Below are 13,440 nucleotides of genomic sequence, written 5' to 3' on the forward strand. Positions count from 1 at the left end.
GGACTCCCCACGCAGGGACGCCCCCAAGAGTATTTATTTCTAGGGCTGGAAACAAAACAACTAACCCGGTCTGCCGCGTAAGAGAGCGTTCCAAGATGGACTGCCGGAGAAAGGCTTTTTGACCCCAGTGGAAATTAGTCATATTGACAGACGCCCGGGGAAGGTAAATTACCCCGCGCGCTGACGTTACGCAGAAGCGCGCCCGGTTGCGACTCCGCCTCGGCGCCCGCGGGGCCAGAGGCTCTGTTAGTCTCTCCAGATTCCGATAAATCCCCACTCTACTTCTCTGGGGCTGGGATTTCAACGTGAAGGAGACGGGGAGAGCGGTAAAAAGGTGCTAGAGAGGAAAAGGGCAAGAGTAAACCAGAAAAGTGGAGGGAAGAGAAACGCTGTGCGCCCAGGGCAACCTGGACCGAGACCCAGAGCAAAGGAGCAGCGTCCGCAGGGGAGGGAGGGGAGGAGGAGGCGGGGAGGGATAGGGCCGTGCGGCTCCCCGCTCCCAGGTCCGCCACTTGGGAGGTCCCGGCCCCAGCACAGGCCTGGCCAAACGTCCCCCCGGGAGGCTCGCGGCTCGGGCGGGGTCGCAATTACACCTCGGCTCCAGGCGAGGACTTAAAAACCGAACGACGGGGGGCTGCTGTCTGGAAGCAAGGCCCCTGCGGTCATCAGAGGGGGGCCAGGCCCGTGCACAGGAACCTTTTACAAGGCATGTGGGTACAAGAAAGAAAGAAAAAAAAAAATCAAAATAAACCACTTTCATCCAGCGTGGGCCGTGAAAATAAAAGCTGCCTTCTAAAGAGGGCAAGCGGGAGTTTTGAAATTCAGTGTGTGTTTTGCTATTATATAAAGAGTTTTGTGATTTTACCTGATGACCAGGGGAAAGAACTGTCAGATTGTTTTTCCCCAAGAGAGGGTTGTAATAGGGGGTTCACAGATTTCTCTCATCTTTTGTCCCCGGACTGCAATCAGCTGCATATATCCATACAGATCATTATACAAAGTGTAGAGGAAATACTGAGAGACCGGGTTATTACTGACTGAAAATAGGACGTAGTGGTCCTACCTCTATTCTGAGTTTGCAGAGGGGGCAGAACGAAGAGAGTCTAAAGCATGACCTCTGATTTCATCAGAAGTTGCACCGGAAGATTCGGCTACAAAAGGCCCAGGTCATCAGGGCGCAAAGACATGGGGAAATGCGCCCAGCGGCTGCCGGGTGGGCGCCCAGATAAGCCCCGGCCAACCCTCGAGGTGCAGAAGGCGGTGCCTCCAGGGCAAGCCGGGGCTGAGGGAGGCCGCCAGCTCTCTTCCGACCCCCAGCACCTTGGGCCTGGCGTCTGCGGTATTTTTAGCTCCTCTCCGGGTTCCATAGAGACTCTTTTGTAAGTGGATCTGAGACTTTCCAAGCTGCCCTTACTCGGAGGGGTGTGGGAGTAGGTGGAGGCGGCTGCAAGGGTGTTCTGAAGGAGAGACCAATGCCTTCTTTAAAGCAAAACTCGCTCTCTCCAGGTTTCTGTCCTTCCTTTTCTCTCTTTCGCCTCCGCCCCAGGCCCGTGGGAGCACGCCAAGTGCCTGAGTTAAGAGGTCTGGATGGTTGGGGTCGAGAAATCGGAGCAGAATCAGGGAGCTCCGCGCGCTCCGCCTTTCACCCTCTCCCGTTCCCCCCACCCCCCTCCGCCTGGGCACCCTTGGGAGGGGACAGCACCTCGGAAGGAATCTCCATCGCTTCCGAAGAGATAGCGAAGGGGCTGTTTAATTGTTAGATAAAAGTGTAAAGTAAGTCGAGTAGTTTCTGCAAAGGAGTTTCCAACTCCATGTGTGTCCAGGAATACGAAACTTGGGGCCCAGACTGGCAGCTCTCAAGCGGGCGGATGTTGATGGCTTGGAGAGCTGGGTCTCCCTGCGACGCGTCTCACCTGGGAGATGCCCTGGTCCACCTTCTGCCGCCCCGGTCCCCGCTACCTGCCCGGGTTCACGCCGAGCCCCAGAGGCTCTCGAGGCCGTCCGCACGCCCTTCCCGGTCCCGAAGAGCAGCCCCCGCCTCCTTCCCAGGCTCTGTACGGCCCCTGAAATTGTCCCGGCGGGCGGGACGGCGCTCCACCCGGGAAAAACGCGGGAGGGAAGCTGGGGGCCAGGCCAAGCGGCTCTGCTTCCTCCTAAGGTTCAGTCTCCCGCCCTCCCCATGCAGTCCACCCCGGCTGCCTGGGGTGTTCGGAGGGGCCCTCACGTCCCCGACGCCGCGCCCCTACCCACCGGATTGCCTTCGGGGCCCTTGGGTGCTGAGTCGACGGCGCGGCGCTGGGCCCGGCGAACACGAACGACCAGGGCCGCCAGTCTGCGCCGTTAGCAGCCTGGTAACCTTGCCGGTCTAAGATGCTCAGAGGAGGAGGACGTGCAGAGAAAAAAGAAAAGGAAGGGGTCGGGGCGGGGGGAGCCTAATACACACACACACACACACACACACACACACACACGCAAGCAAGCAAAACCAACTTTGGTGTTGGACTTTTTCAGTTTCACACGAAGCGACCTGGAGTATCTGGAGAAGGTTTTTGAAGACGTTTAGGAGGGAGGGTGAGTTTTCGGCTGAGAAACTCAATCTGCCATACAGTAGCGGCCCCATCTGGGATCTGTCACTGCTGACAGCACCACAGGGCACCGCCGTGATCTTCTGCACAGCCTGCACTCCCCGGAATACCCTCCTTAATCAAAGGATGTCTGCGCGCGCCCGGGCTCAGCTGACCGCGCCGGGAGCAGAGCGGCTGGTGAATTCCACCACCACCCCCCGCCCCGCCCGCCCCCTCCCTCCCCACGGACAGAGCCCTGGCCCCTCGTGTCTCCCTAGCACATTCATTAAAAGCGGAAAAGAGACAGAGGCTGATGTCATTGCTCTCAGAAGATCATAAACGTAAAAGAGTCATCCTGTGAGAATCCCTGAAAATGACTTTAATGAATAATTTCAGAGACAGTTATGGCTCTGGGTGATTACTGAGCGAGAATATGAAAACCAGATTTGCAAAGTGAAGGCGATGGTCAGGCGGCTCCGCGGCCACTTTCTCCCAGTAAAACCGCATCAGGTTTCTTTCATGACCAAGTTCTACTCACAGAATCAGTCTGAGTTTTCTTCTTCAAAAATAAAAGCAACACACAGTTTTTGTTTCCTGTGTGGCTGCCTTACCCTAAAGACAAAATGTCAGCTCAAGGCAGCAACACTCACTTTAAACAGAAGGGAATCCTGTACTGGCATGGTGGCTTACTTCTTTCCAGAAGGAAAGAAGTATTTACTGCCATCTTAATTTAGAATGATACCTTTTTTGGCCTCTTCTCTAGGCAATGAAGGTTGAAAACTCTCTGCCAGAGTAAGTGCACTATTTGCTGTAAGTTCTTTCAGCAGGGAGAGCAGCAAACAAGCAAACAGCAAATGACCCCACGTCCTACTGAAAACTGCACGTCTCCCTGACTCCTGAGTTCTTGCTCACCAACGAATTGAAAGATGGTTTGGTGCTAAAATGAGGACTGACATTCAGAAACCCTCCATCTGGTCACAGGGAAATATCAGGTTGAGTCTGGTTGTTCAGGATTAGTTGTGCATTAAATATACTATTTGAAAAAATTGGGTTTTAAGTTGGGGTGGGGGCTGGTGAGTACCCTGTGATCCTTTCTGTAAATGGTTTAGCTGCCTGCAATCCTGTCTCCTTTGCTTAGAAATGGAAACAGGGATTCATTCTCTGGGCCTGTGGGCCACATTGATTCATCCCATTTAATTCAAGTAAAAGTTGATGCATGCTAAGTGCAAGACAGTATCACAGGAAGAAGTGATGTGTTTTTGGTTTTGTTTGTTTGTGAGTGGTCTGAATGACTCAGAACACAGCCTGTCTCCACTATTAAGGCAGAACCTGGAGAAGCCACTAACCAGCACTGTGGGGAATTACTTGGTGTGGCCTCAAGCACAGATAGGTACACTCTTCTCCACTTATTAAGGATCCAATCTCTAAAAGCTTCATTCTCTATCCCCACACCACCCCCATATTTCCTTTCCCCTCTGCTAGGGATATGGGTGGGTGGGAGGGGGCGCCAATCTCTCAGTGTAATGCTTTCACCAACCTAGGAGGAAATGGTTCTTTTCCCTTCTAGATTACAAGACCACTTTGGAGTTTGCTGTACTGAGTTGCCTGGAAGAATTGAAGAGAGGTGAACGTTTGGGAAATTTTCTCAACTGCATCTTCTGTTTATTTTAGATACCCTTAGTCCCCCAATAGATCTTCTCATCACTACTCTCAAATCACAGGATACGACTTCTTTTCCCTCTGGCTAAATTATCTGTAGCCTTTGAGTAAATGCTCAGCTTGGCCTTTGCAGCCTGTGCTGAAATAAATCACATCTTCTGGCTTTTTGAATCTTTGCTTTGCTTAGTTAAATCAAGGTGTGGGGCTGATCCATGATATGGCCAATTCTGTCCCAGGAAAGACTTTAAATAATGCAGTCCTGGCCCTCCCCCATGAGAAAGCCATCCCCACACCAATTGTCCAGTGTTTCACGTGGGCCCTCCAGAGTGCCATGGGTGAGGGGCTGGTTGCAGTGAATGTGTGTGGCCTTAGGTACAGGTTCCCTAACTCCCTGGGGGTGTCTTGAAAGCTGAAGACTTCAGGTCTTACCCTGACTGGCTGAAGCAGAATTTCTGGTGGAGGTGGGGCTGTATGTATAATTTTACCAGGTTCTTCAGAGATTTCCGATCACTAGGATGGGAAGCTCAAACCTAAAGGGTTCTAGAGTTGGATTCACACCAAAGATCAGGCCAGTGCCACAGGGCAGGAGGGTGGGAGGTCAGGGGTATCCTCCTCCCGGTGCAGGAATTACTTAAATATACCCAGCCTCTGCCCTGGGCACTGACATAGTAGGGAACAAAGCTGCCCAAGGCATCCTTCCCTGGCAAATTGTCAGGGTTTGTGTCAAGGACATCTCCTGCGCGGGGAAGGGGAGGCAGGAGAGAGTCCAGAGCCTCAGATCCTTGGGCTGTAATAGCAGGTGCAAAGACGGAGGCCTGGAGAGACCTTCAGTTCCATCATCAGCGTCTCCCAGGCCGCCCAGCTGGGCAGAAACTCACTATTTTGGCTCGAGGGGTGTAAGGGTCAAACGGGTCCCAGTACCAGGAGGACGACCCGTCCCCCCCCCACCCCTAAGAGCCACCTCCTCCTGGCAGCCCGACCTGCATGGGCACCGCTGCAGGGGCCGCAGCCGTTGGTGTAGGAGAGCAGCACCTCAGCGCAGGGATAGCGGAAGAGCGCGCGGTCGGGTCAGGACCAAAGGCTGGAGCCTTTCCCAGGCCAGAAGCATCAGACGCAGTGGGTTGGCAAATTTAAAGTGGGGACGGGCCCCGCCGAAGCGTTCACCGGCCCCACCTCATCTCAAAAAAAAGAAAACAAGAACGTCTTCTGCACTAAAAATACATATTGAGAAAGTCCCCGCGCACAGACGGGCGGCGCGTTCCAGCTGCCGGCCTGGCCCGGGTGGACTTGGCCACGCGGCCGCCGATTACACCCAGTTTGGCTGGGATGGCTCCGAGCCGTCTGCCCTGACGTCAGCCCGGCTCCGGCCGCGCCGCGGCGAGATAGGCAGCGCGGCTGGGCGCGGGCGCGGCGCTAATCACTCCCAGATGGCCCTAATAGCGGAGATAAAGACGGACGGAGCGGCCGGGAATAAATTTGTAATCAGGGCTCTACCATCTGATCATCAAAGCGGCCCAACTGCTGGGAGAATTGGAAGGGAATGTGCGTGTGTGTATAGCGGGGGAGTCGGTTCAGCGGAGAGGCGGGGGCGCGCTCCTGCACCGGGGCTGGCTTGGGGAGGGTGAGAGGGGACAGGAGAGGACGCTCGTCCGTGTGCCTGGGAGTTCCTGCCCCGCGTCCTTGGACGGCCGACCCGCCGCCGCCTCTAGGGAGCTGAGCCTGGCCCCGGGACACCCGCTGCAGGCTGTGCGCGCTCGCAGTCTTCCTCTCCTAGAGCTGCCCCTCTCTTGCCAGTTAAACACTTGGTTCCCCCATTCATCCCCTCCCCCCGCCCCGTGGACGTAAATCCTACAGCTCGGCTGGGCTTCCGGGGAAGCGGGCTGCCCCCGGCCTCGGGGCCTCTCCAGGGTCTTTCCTCCGAGGGGTGCGCGGGCTTCCACAGGCCTGGGCCCTCGTCGGCGCCCCCTCCTCGCGCGAGGATGTGGATGGACCCAAGGAGTCAAGCCCGGTCGAGCGAATGGGTCTCCTCAGGTCAACAGATTCGGACAAGACAGGCGGCGCCTAGGATCCCGATGCAGCCCTCCCTGGGGCACAGGCCCCGCGCCCCCTCTCCTGGGCCACTCGGCTCGTCACCTACCGCCAGTCCAGTGTCCAGATGCAGGCGCGTGGGTGGGACTCGCGCAGAGGGAGAGCGCGCGCGGCAGTGGAGGAGGAAGTCGGGAGCCACTAGCGCTGCTGAAGACAGGAAACGCTGAGCTGTTTCCCGCGCTTTGTAGAGCCACGGCTCAAACGCAGCGCTGGCTAGAGTGGTACCGCGTGCCTAGTGTACTGCCGCTGCACACACACGCGCCTCGGGCCCTAGCAGCTGGCTCCGGTTTTCTCTGGAAAACTAGTCTCTCGGAAGCAGCTCACATGCTTCCTTCGACTCTGTATGGCTTTGCATCTAGCTGTCTCCCTCGGCTCCCTATCCAGCGAAGTCCGGGTGCACACAACTCACTCCTCTGGCGACCTCAACCACGCCGGCCAGTCCCGGATGGCGGCCAGCAGTGATCCAGGTGACGGGGCAGGAGTCCAGACGCCCTCCAGCCCCGACTCAAACGCACATTTTGTTTTCCAAGGGGCCTGCCTGCAGGCTCTGTCCCTGGCGCCACGGCTGCGCCCACTTCAGGCAGGGCGGGGACGACCAGGCCTCCTGGTCGTGCTAGCCCAAAGAAGGGCAGCTTAGGTGAGAGGCTCACCTTTCCTACGTGCCCAGACCTATTGGCTAACAGACTGGGTGGCTGGGGTCGCCCACTGACCCCCTAGAGCGTGGTCCTGGGATTCAGAAGGCAAGAACTCCCAAGTGATCTTGCTGTCATCTTCTTGGCACTTCCACCTGAAAAAAACTCTGAAAGCCACAGTAAGTGTCCTGTCCTGGCGAAAAGTTCTGGAAAATTGCGGCTGGAAACAGGGTGTGTGGTCAGGTACCCCTCTGTCGAGTTTCCCAAATTACTTCCCAAGAAGTTGAGAATGGGTCTATTGGACACACGCGCGCGGGCGCGCGCCCGCGGCGGCGAGCCCTCGGCCCGCAGTGCTCCAGGGTTATCAGGCGCTCGGCCTGCGCGGCGGTCTGGGGCCCGTCCCTGACAACCAGATCCACCATCAATTTACCTTCCGCCGCCCCAGCTTCCCATTTAGCTTTTAACGTCAAATCCTGCATTTTTGTCGGCTCCGGCCTGTCTAGAGAGCTTGTGATTTCGCTGCAGGAGTGATTGCTTTTAACAAAATGGCAGCAACCACATTATCCAAGCAATTAAAACAGAGGCCTTTTAGCCAGTCCCACAAGGCAGGAGCTTGGGGGGAAAAATTTTTTTTTTTTGGAAGCAAAGGAGAAAGGGAGTTAAAATGAAAAGAAATGTGTAGAAGAGAAAAGCATGGAAGCGTAGAAGAATCGCCTGCCTAGTCCACCACTTGGTGCCCTGGGACTTGACAACGTGGGACGACATGTGGGGTGTCTTGCGAGTTGAAGCGTCAGGTTAGGGGGTTCGGCACCCCCCTGGGTATCGGGTCTGCTGGATGTCTGGCCCGTTGGGGTTGCCGGTGGGTTGGAAGGTCCAAGTGCTGGAGGTGTCCAAGCACTGGAGCTGCAAAGCCCTAGGAAGAGGCGCGGCCAGCGGGCAGGAGGGCAGCGCGGGGGCCCAGGCCAGACAAAAGAGGCTTTTCTGGAGCTCGGGTTTAAACGCACGTGCAGCAACCCGCGGCCTCGTAGCAACGGTGCTGCCGGGGTGTTCTGATTCCCTCTGCTGGCTTTTAACAGACCAGAGAAAGTGTTAAACCCCCTAGAAATGCGTTAAGGCCCAGATGGCAAGGAAGACCAGCCAGCCCAGGCCCGCACGGGCACACAGGCACGTGAAGATAACTCCTGTTTTGAAAACCTCACTTCCTCCACCACCATACATTCCACGCCCTTGGTAAAAACTCCTTCCCTCCACCAGTAGGTTCTGGCATCTTTTCTCTAGAACGGATTAGCGTAAAGACGCAAAGGGCGGCAGGAGAGGGAGGGAGCCACTCGGTCAAACGGACAGGAATCCCAAGAGTAATAGAAAATCAGGGCGCGCCTCCCTCCGCCCCCCAGCGCTATAAACAAAGGCAAGTGTCTGTAAACACAACCCTGCGCCCACCACGTCGGCCCAGCGCCCGCTGACCCGAGGGGAGAAAGTTCAGATCGCTTTGGCCGAGTTGTTCTAACCCCGCGCCCTCACGTCGTCCGCCGCCCGCAGAAGAACCCCGCAGCGCCGCTCGGAAAGTCTGCAGCTTGGCTCTAGCGAACTCGCCGGGGGCCCGGGAGGGGCTCAGAGGCGGCACCGGCCGGAGTGGGACCCCTGGGATGTAGGGGGAGAGTCAGTGCCCGGGGCCGGGGTGCGAACGAACATCACCCTGAGGATGGGTTCCAAGGTGGAAACCCTCTGGCAAGCCGCCCTCACAACAGATTTGAACGCGCGGCGTCTCATGAAACAAAACCGCTTTTTAATACGTTTTGCCTTTCTTCTCTCCCCCCCTGCGTACCCCCAATGCTTCCTCCTCCGCTCCCCTTCCCCAGCCTGCCGAGCCCTTTACGGCACTCGAGCTCCTCCAGCTCCTGGAGCAGAGATTCCGCTCCGACCAGGCCCGCGGGCGAAGGAGGCTGGAGACTTCCTCCCGGGAGGTGCCTAGACTCCCCGAGCCCGAACCTCCGGCCGCGGGATCAGCCCCGGCGGCTGGCAGCGGGGGAGGGAGCCCTTGGGCGGACTGGCCTGCGGCCGGGAGGACTACAGACACCGCGCGGTTAATATTGAGTTCCCTATAACGCCTTGTAAATCTAGCGCCAGCTTCACCCCTCTTTAAATCCTCGGTCGAGTTCGCGATTTCTTACTTGACGTAGAATTCCTTGTTACCTAATCATGGACTTTTTCCGAGGGCCCTCCCCCTCCCCCGGGCGGCTCAGAGGAGTCTCCCCCCCCGCCCCCTCCACCTACCCCACATCGAGACGACCAGCAAAAACCTCCTCTTTTCCTTTCTCCTGGTCTTTTTTCCCCTTTACTTGGATGAAAGCCCTATATTTTGAATTAAAAACCCTAGACTAGCTCCTGCGGCTGCAATAAGGGCTAGGTTCCTCCCCAAAACTCCTCCACCGAAAATGGCTCCTCCAACAAAACCCGAAGCCCCTACCGCATGGCGTCTGGTTGATTTCAGGTTGATTTCAACCAGGACAACTTTCCACCTTTGGAGCATACGGCTTAGGCCTCTCTGCGGCCCAGACTCTCCTTCTACAGACCACTTGGTGCTTTCCTGGACGCAGAGACAGAGGGAAGGAGGCAGGACTCATGGAGCCCAGGCCCTTTGGCAGGACTTTCACCAAGGACATCTCTTTTTAAAGGGCTTCCTCGCCAGCCCTGCCTTCAAGGTTGCTCACGTTGATGACTGATCCGAACCACTGACTGTATCAAACAAAGTTAGAGGCAATCACGATAATTTAGTTTACTTCTGAATATTTTAAATATAATGAAAACAAATATAACAGTTTTGTTTTCAAAACTCTCTTGAGGTATCAACCATTAAAAGATAGGGGTTTTGTAAAAAAAAAAAAACACACAGTGGTTTATTGAATACTTACAACGTTTACACCTTCAATATTAATTCCACTTAATTTTAGAGGACGGAAGTGCACAAAACAAGGAGCTGTTGGAAACATCTTCAAAGTGGGAACCACATCAGGTGGAACTGTGGCGCTAGACACTTACCCCCAACATACATGATAATGGTGGTGGTTTAGTTGCTAAGCCGTGTCCTACTCTTTTGCGACCCCATGGACTGTAGCCCGCCAGGCTCCTCTGTCCATGGGATTTTCCAGGCAAGAATACTGGAGTGGATTGCCATGTCCTTCTCCAGGGGATCTTTCCCACCCAGGGTTCGAACCCGAGTCTCCTACATTGGCAGGCGGATTCTTTACCGCCGAGCCAACAGGAAAGCCAAACGGACATGTTAGCCGCCGGTTTTCTGCTTTGAAATAAAACTTTATAATCCCCAGGAATATTTATATCCGAAGGCCAAGTATTAAAGATACACTTCACATACACACTAGTGTCCCGCTGTCTTTATCTGGAAGGGTTTAGGTAAGTGGAGAGGGAGCATCGCTGGTGTCTACACAGCAGGAGGAAACATTCACAAATAGAGACTCTACAAGACAACGACGGGATCCCTTACCACGAAGGAGTGTCCTCTTCATATTAAAATACGGAATGCTTTTCTTCAAATATCCACTTTTTTTTTTTTTTTTTGGAGGGGAAGGTGGGGATCGGATGCCTCGAAGGGGGGCAAAGAGAGGGAGGCACATTGCACATAAATAAACCGGATGATCCAAATGCAGGAAGTCCTCAGAGCGGAGCACGCAGAGCTTGCCTGGAGTCCTGGGTCTGCATCCAGCTCCTGGGCCCTGCTGGAGCTCTCCTTCTCTTCCTCCTCCTCCTCCTCCTCCTCTTCCTCACTGCTTGAGCTCCAGGGCCCAGACGTGCTGTGGCCAGCCCGTCCGGCCTTTGGTTTTCTTGTCGTTGCTGCTTACTGTGCTTTTCAAGATTTCATTCTGGGCAGAGAAGAGGTGAGGTGAGGGGGAGAAAAGTAGAAAGAGAAAATCAGAGAGGAGATCCGGTCCCACGCAACCCCCACGCTTTCCCGGCCAGAGAAGACAGTGAAAGAGCCAGCCAGGGACCGCGGGTGGGGTGGCCTCAAGTCCCAGCCCCTGCAGAAGAGCTAGGAAGGCTGGCGCTGTCCTAGTTACTGCCCAGGCCGACGTGCAGCGGCAGCACTCAACTCCCAGGTCGGCGAGTTTATAAACAACCACCCGTTTTCAAGTCGTTTATGGAGGAACTGGGGGCCTTCTCTCTAACTCCAGACGTAGGGGCGCGATCGGGGGTCGGCGCTCAGTCTGGTTTCCCTGTTTTCAATCGCAGTCCCAGACCCGCGCTCTAAGGCAGATGGGGAGAGGTGCCTCGGCCTCGGCCTGGGCCTGTCCGCCCAAAGCCTCCTAGGCCTCCTCCAGGGCCTCTGAAACCCCGGGCTACAGGAGATCCCTCGACTTTGCAGCAACAAAAGCGCCAAAGGCCCCAAGGAAGAAAACCTCGACAAATGGAATTATTTTCCAGGCTCTTCATGGCAGTAGCCCTGCTCTAAACTCCACCACCTATGGGCACCTGGTCAGGAACCTGAGAAAACTGATTTTCAGTTATAACTTTGTGTTACTGTTCAGAACAATGACAATGACTATGATAATATTTACTATTTGTCTTAAAACGTAAAGGCCCATGCAAACAAAAGCAGAAATACGCAGGAAGAATCCTCATCTGGGAAGTCACGTTTTAACATCACTGCCAGAGAGAAACTGAGCTGAATTTTGAAGTACTTATGTTCACCTTCACGTCTTCCCGGCATAGTAATCAGAACCACAGCAAAAACTCTTAGAATCAGTGGCTGCCTGGTTCTCAAGAAGAGGAAACGCAACCAGTAGTGAAATAACTGGAATCAAGTGCTTCTGAGCAACTTATTTTACAAACATCTGAAAGCAAGAGCGGACTGGAGGCCGAATGAAGGCTCGAAAGGACGAGGAAAGAGGGGTCCAGGCCAGTACGATCGAAAGATCAAGCTGGAGTTCGCGAGGCCCGCCCTAAGTGCCTGGGGGCGCGGCGATAACCCGGGAAGAAGATCGCCAGCGCAAAACATCCCTCTTAACCTCCTCCGCATGCTGACACCCTCCCCCGGCCTCTCTGCTTCTGCGGGACCTTCTGACCACAACCTGGTGCAAGCAACTTGGCTCAGGGCGCTGCCAGAGAACGCGGCGGGCCATCGTTCAGCCCAGCTGGAAAGAGACCGGGATCCCCGCTCCCCCGCACCCCACTGCCCTCTGCCGCCTGGTACTGACCAGCTCCTTCTTCCTCTTCTCTTCTTTCACATCTGTCTTCTTGATCTCTGCCTTGAAGGCCTCCGCCTCGCCATTCTGGTCGTCCTTGGCCAGCAGGTCCATGAGGTAGGCGATGTAGCTGGTGGCCAGGCGCAGAGTCTTGATCTTAGAGAGCTTGGTGTCGGCGGGCACGTTGGGGATGCACTCACGCAGCTCTGCGAAGGCGCTGTTGATGCTCTGAGTCCTACGCCGCTCCTTGCGGTTGGCGGTGCCCCGGCGCTTCACCGGGCGCGGCCCCCCCAGGCCTGGGGGCCCAGCGCCCGGCGGCACCCCCCCGTAATGGGAGTGGTCCAGGCTGGCGGCGCCGCTGGCGTACTCGGGGCTGTAGGACAGGGCCATGCTGTAATCGGGGGGCGACATCTCGGGGTGGCCGATGAGCCAGCCGTGGAAGTAGGGGTTCTCCTCGTGGCTGCAGCGGCTGGCGGCCGCGGCGGCAGCAGCGGCGGCGGCGGCGGCGAACGGATAGCCCTCATGATGCACCACCGGGTGGTGGGGGAAGCCCCCCACCAGACTCATCTCGCCCTCCGCGCCCCTCCACGCGCCCCAGCGTGCGCGCAGCCCTGCCGCGCCCTCGGCCCGGGCCCCCGCTTCGGCGCTCCGCGGCCTCCCCCACCCCCCACCCCCCAGCCCCCGGGCGCCCGGGCCGGCCCGGCAGCCGCAGAGGGGGCTGCTGCAGCCCGGGCCCCGGCCCCCCGCCTGGCCCGCCGGGCCCGCCTCAGCAGCGCCGCGGCCGCCGGCTCCCCATAGGGCGCGGCGAGCTGGTCCCGGCACCGTGCGCCCCTGGCCGCCGCCGCCGCCGGCTCCCGCCTTGCTCCACGGCCCGCGCGCAGACTCCTGCTTCCCGGGCGGCTGCGGACAGGCACAGTCCTCTGGAGCTCATGCAAAGGTGCCCCGGCTCCCGCGGGGCTGCTCGGTGGAGTCGCCGGGCTCCGCGCCCCGGCCGCGTGCCCGGCGCCGCGGCTACTCGCAGTCCCGGGGCGAGTCCAAAGCCGCGGCTGGAGGAGCCGGCCCGGCTCTGCAAGGAGGCGGTAGGGTCGGCTGCTCACTGTGAAGCTACCTCCATGCGACCCTCCTCTTCCCGCCCCTTCCCCTCCCCCCCACCAGCCTGATCTGGATTCTTGTGCGCTTATTGTTTTAATGAAATTTTTGGTTGTTGTTTTGGTCCTTGAACGTGATTTTAGCTGCGAATAACGTGCTCCGCGCTCCTCTCGGGCTCCCTCGGAGGGTTTTCAGAGAGGTCTCAGTGCA

At 57.0% G+C, this 13,440-nt stretch overlaps 2 protein-coding genes across 8 annotated transcripts in view; both read right to left on the reverse strand.

Moving 5' to 3' along the window:
* Positions 1-2,684, reverse strand: part of SCRG1 (stimulator of chondrogenesis 1) — a 107,546-nt gene extending 104,862 nt beyond the window's left edge. For 2 of the 7 annotated variants that reach the window (XR_009737908.1, XR_009737907.1), the window contains exon 1: positions 2,251-2,679. The gene's annotated coding sequence lies outside the window, so the exon portion shown is untranslated. Of the gene's footprint in view, positions 1-2,250 lie in introns of all 7 variants that reach the window. The other 5 variants (XR_009737906.1, XR_009737905.1, XR_009737904.1 and 2 more) reach the window with 4 other exon arrangements.
* A 7,020-nt stretch (positions 2,685-9,704) lies between these two features.
* Positions 9,705-12,794, reverse strand: HAND2 (heart and neural crest derivatives expressed 2). The gene is made up of 2 exons (XM_061424946.1): positions 12,154-12,794; positions 9,705-10,821 (listed from the first exon to the last, which is right to left on the reverse strand). Exons 1-2 carry the CDS (start codon positions 12,706-12,708, stop codon positions 10,723-10,725), a joined length of 654 nt encoding a protein of 217 aa, XP_061280930.1. The 5' UTR covers positions 12,709-12,794; the 3' UTR covers positions 9,705-10,722.
* Positions 12,795-13,440: the final 646 nt, after the last annotated feature.

Source organism: Bos javanicus, chromosome 8, assembly GCF_032452875.1.
Source record: "Bos javanicus breed banteng chromosome 8, ARS-OSU_banteng_1.0, whole genome shotgun sequence".
Taxonomy (NCBI): Eukaryota; Metazoa; Chordata; class Mammalia; order Artiodactyla; family Bovidae; genus Bos; species Bos javanicus.

Coding starts and splice junctions, on each gene's coding strand:
- HAND2 (XM_061424946.1), bottom strand. CDS start 12,708: ATGAGTCTGGTGGGGGGCTTCCCCCACCACCCGGTGGTGCATCATGAG. Junction 10,822..12,153: donor AGAAGAGGAAGAAGGAGCTG/GTCAGTACCAGG, acceptor TTCTCTGCCCAG/AATGAAATCTTGAAAAGCAC.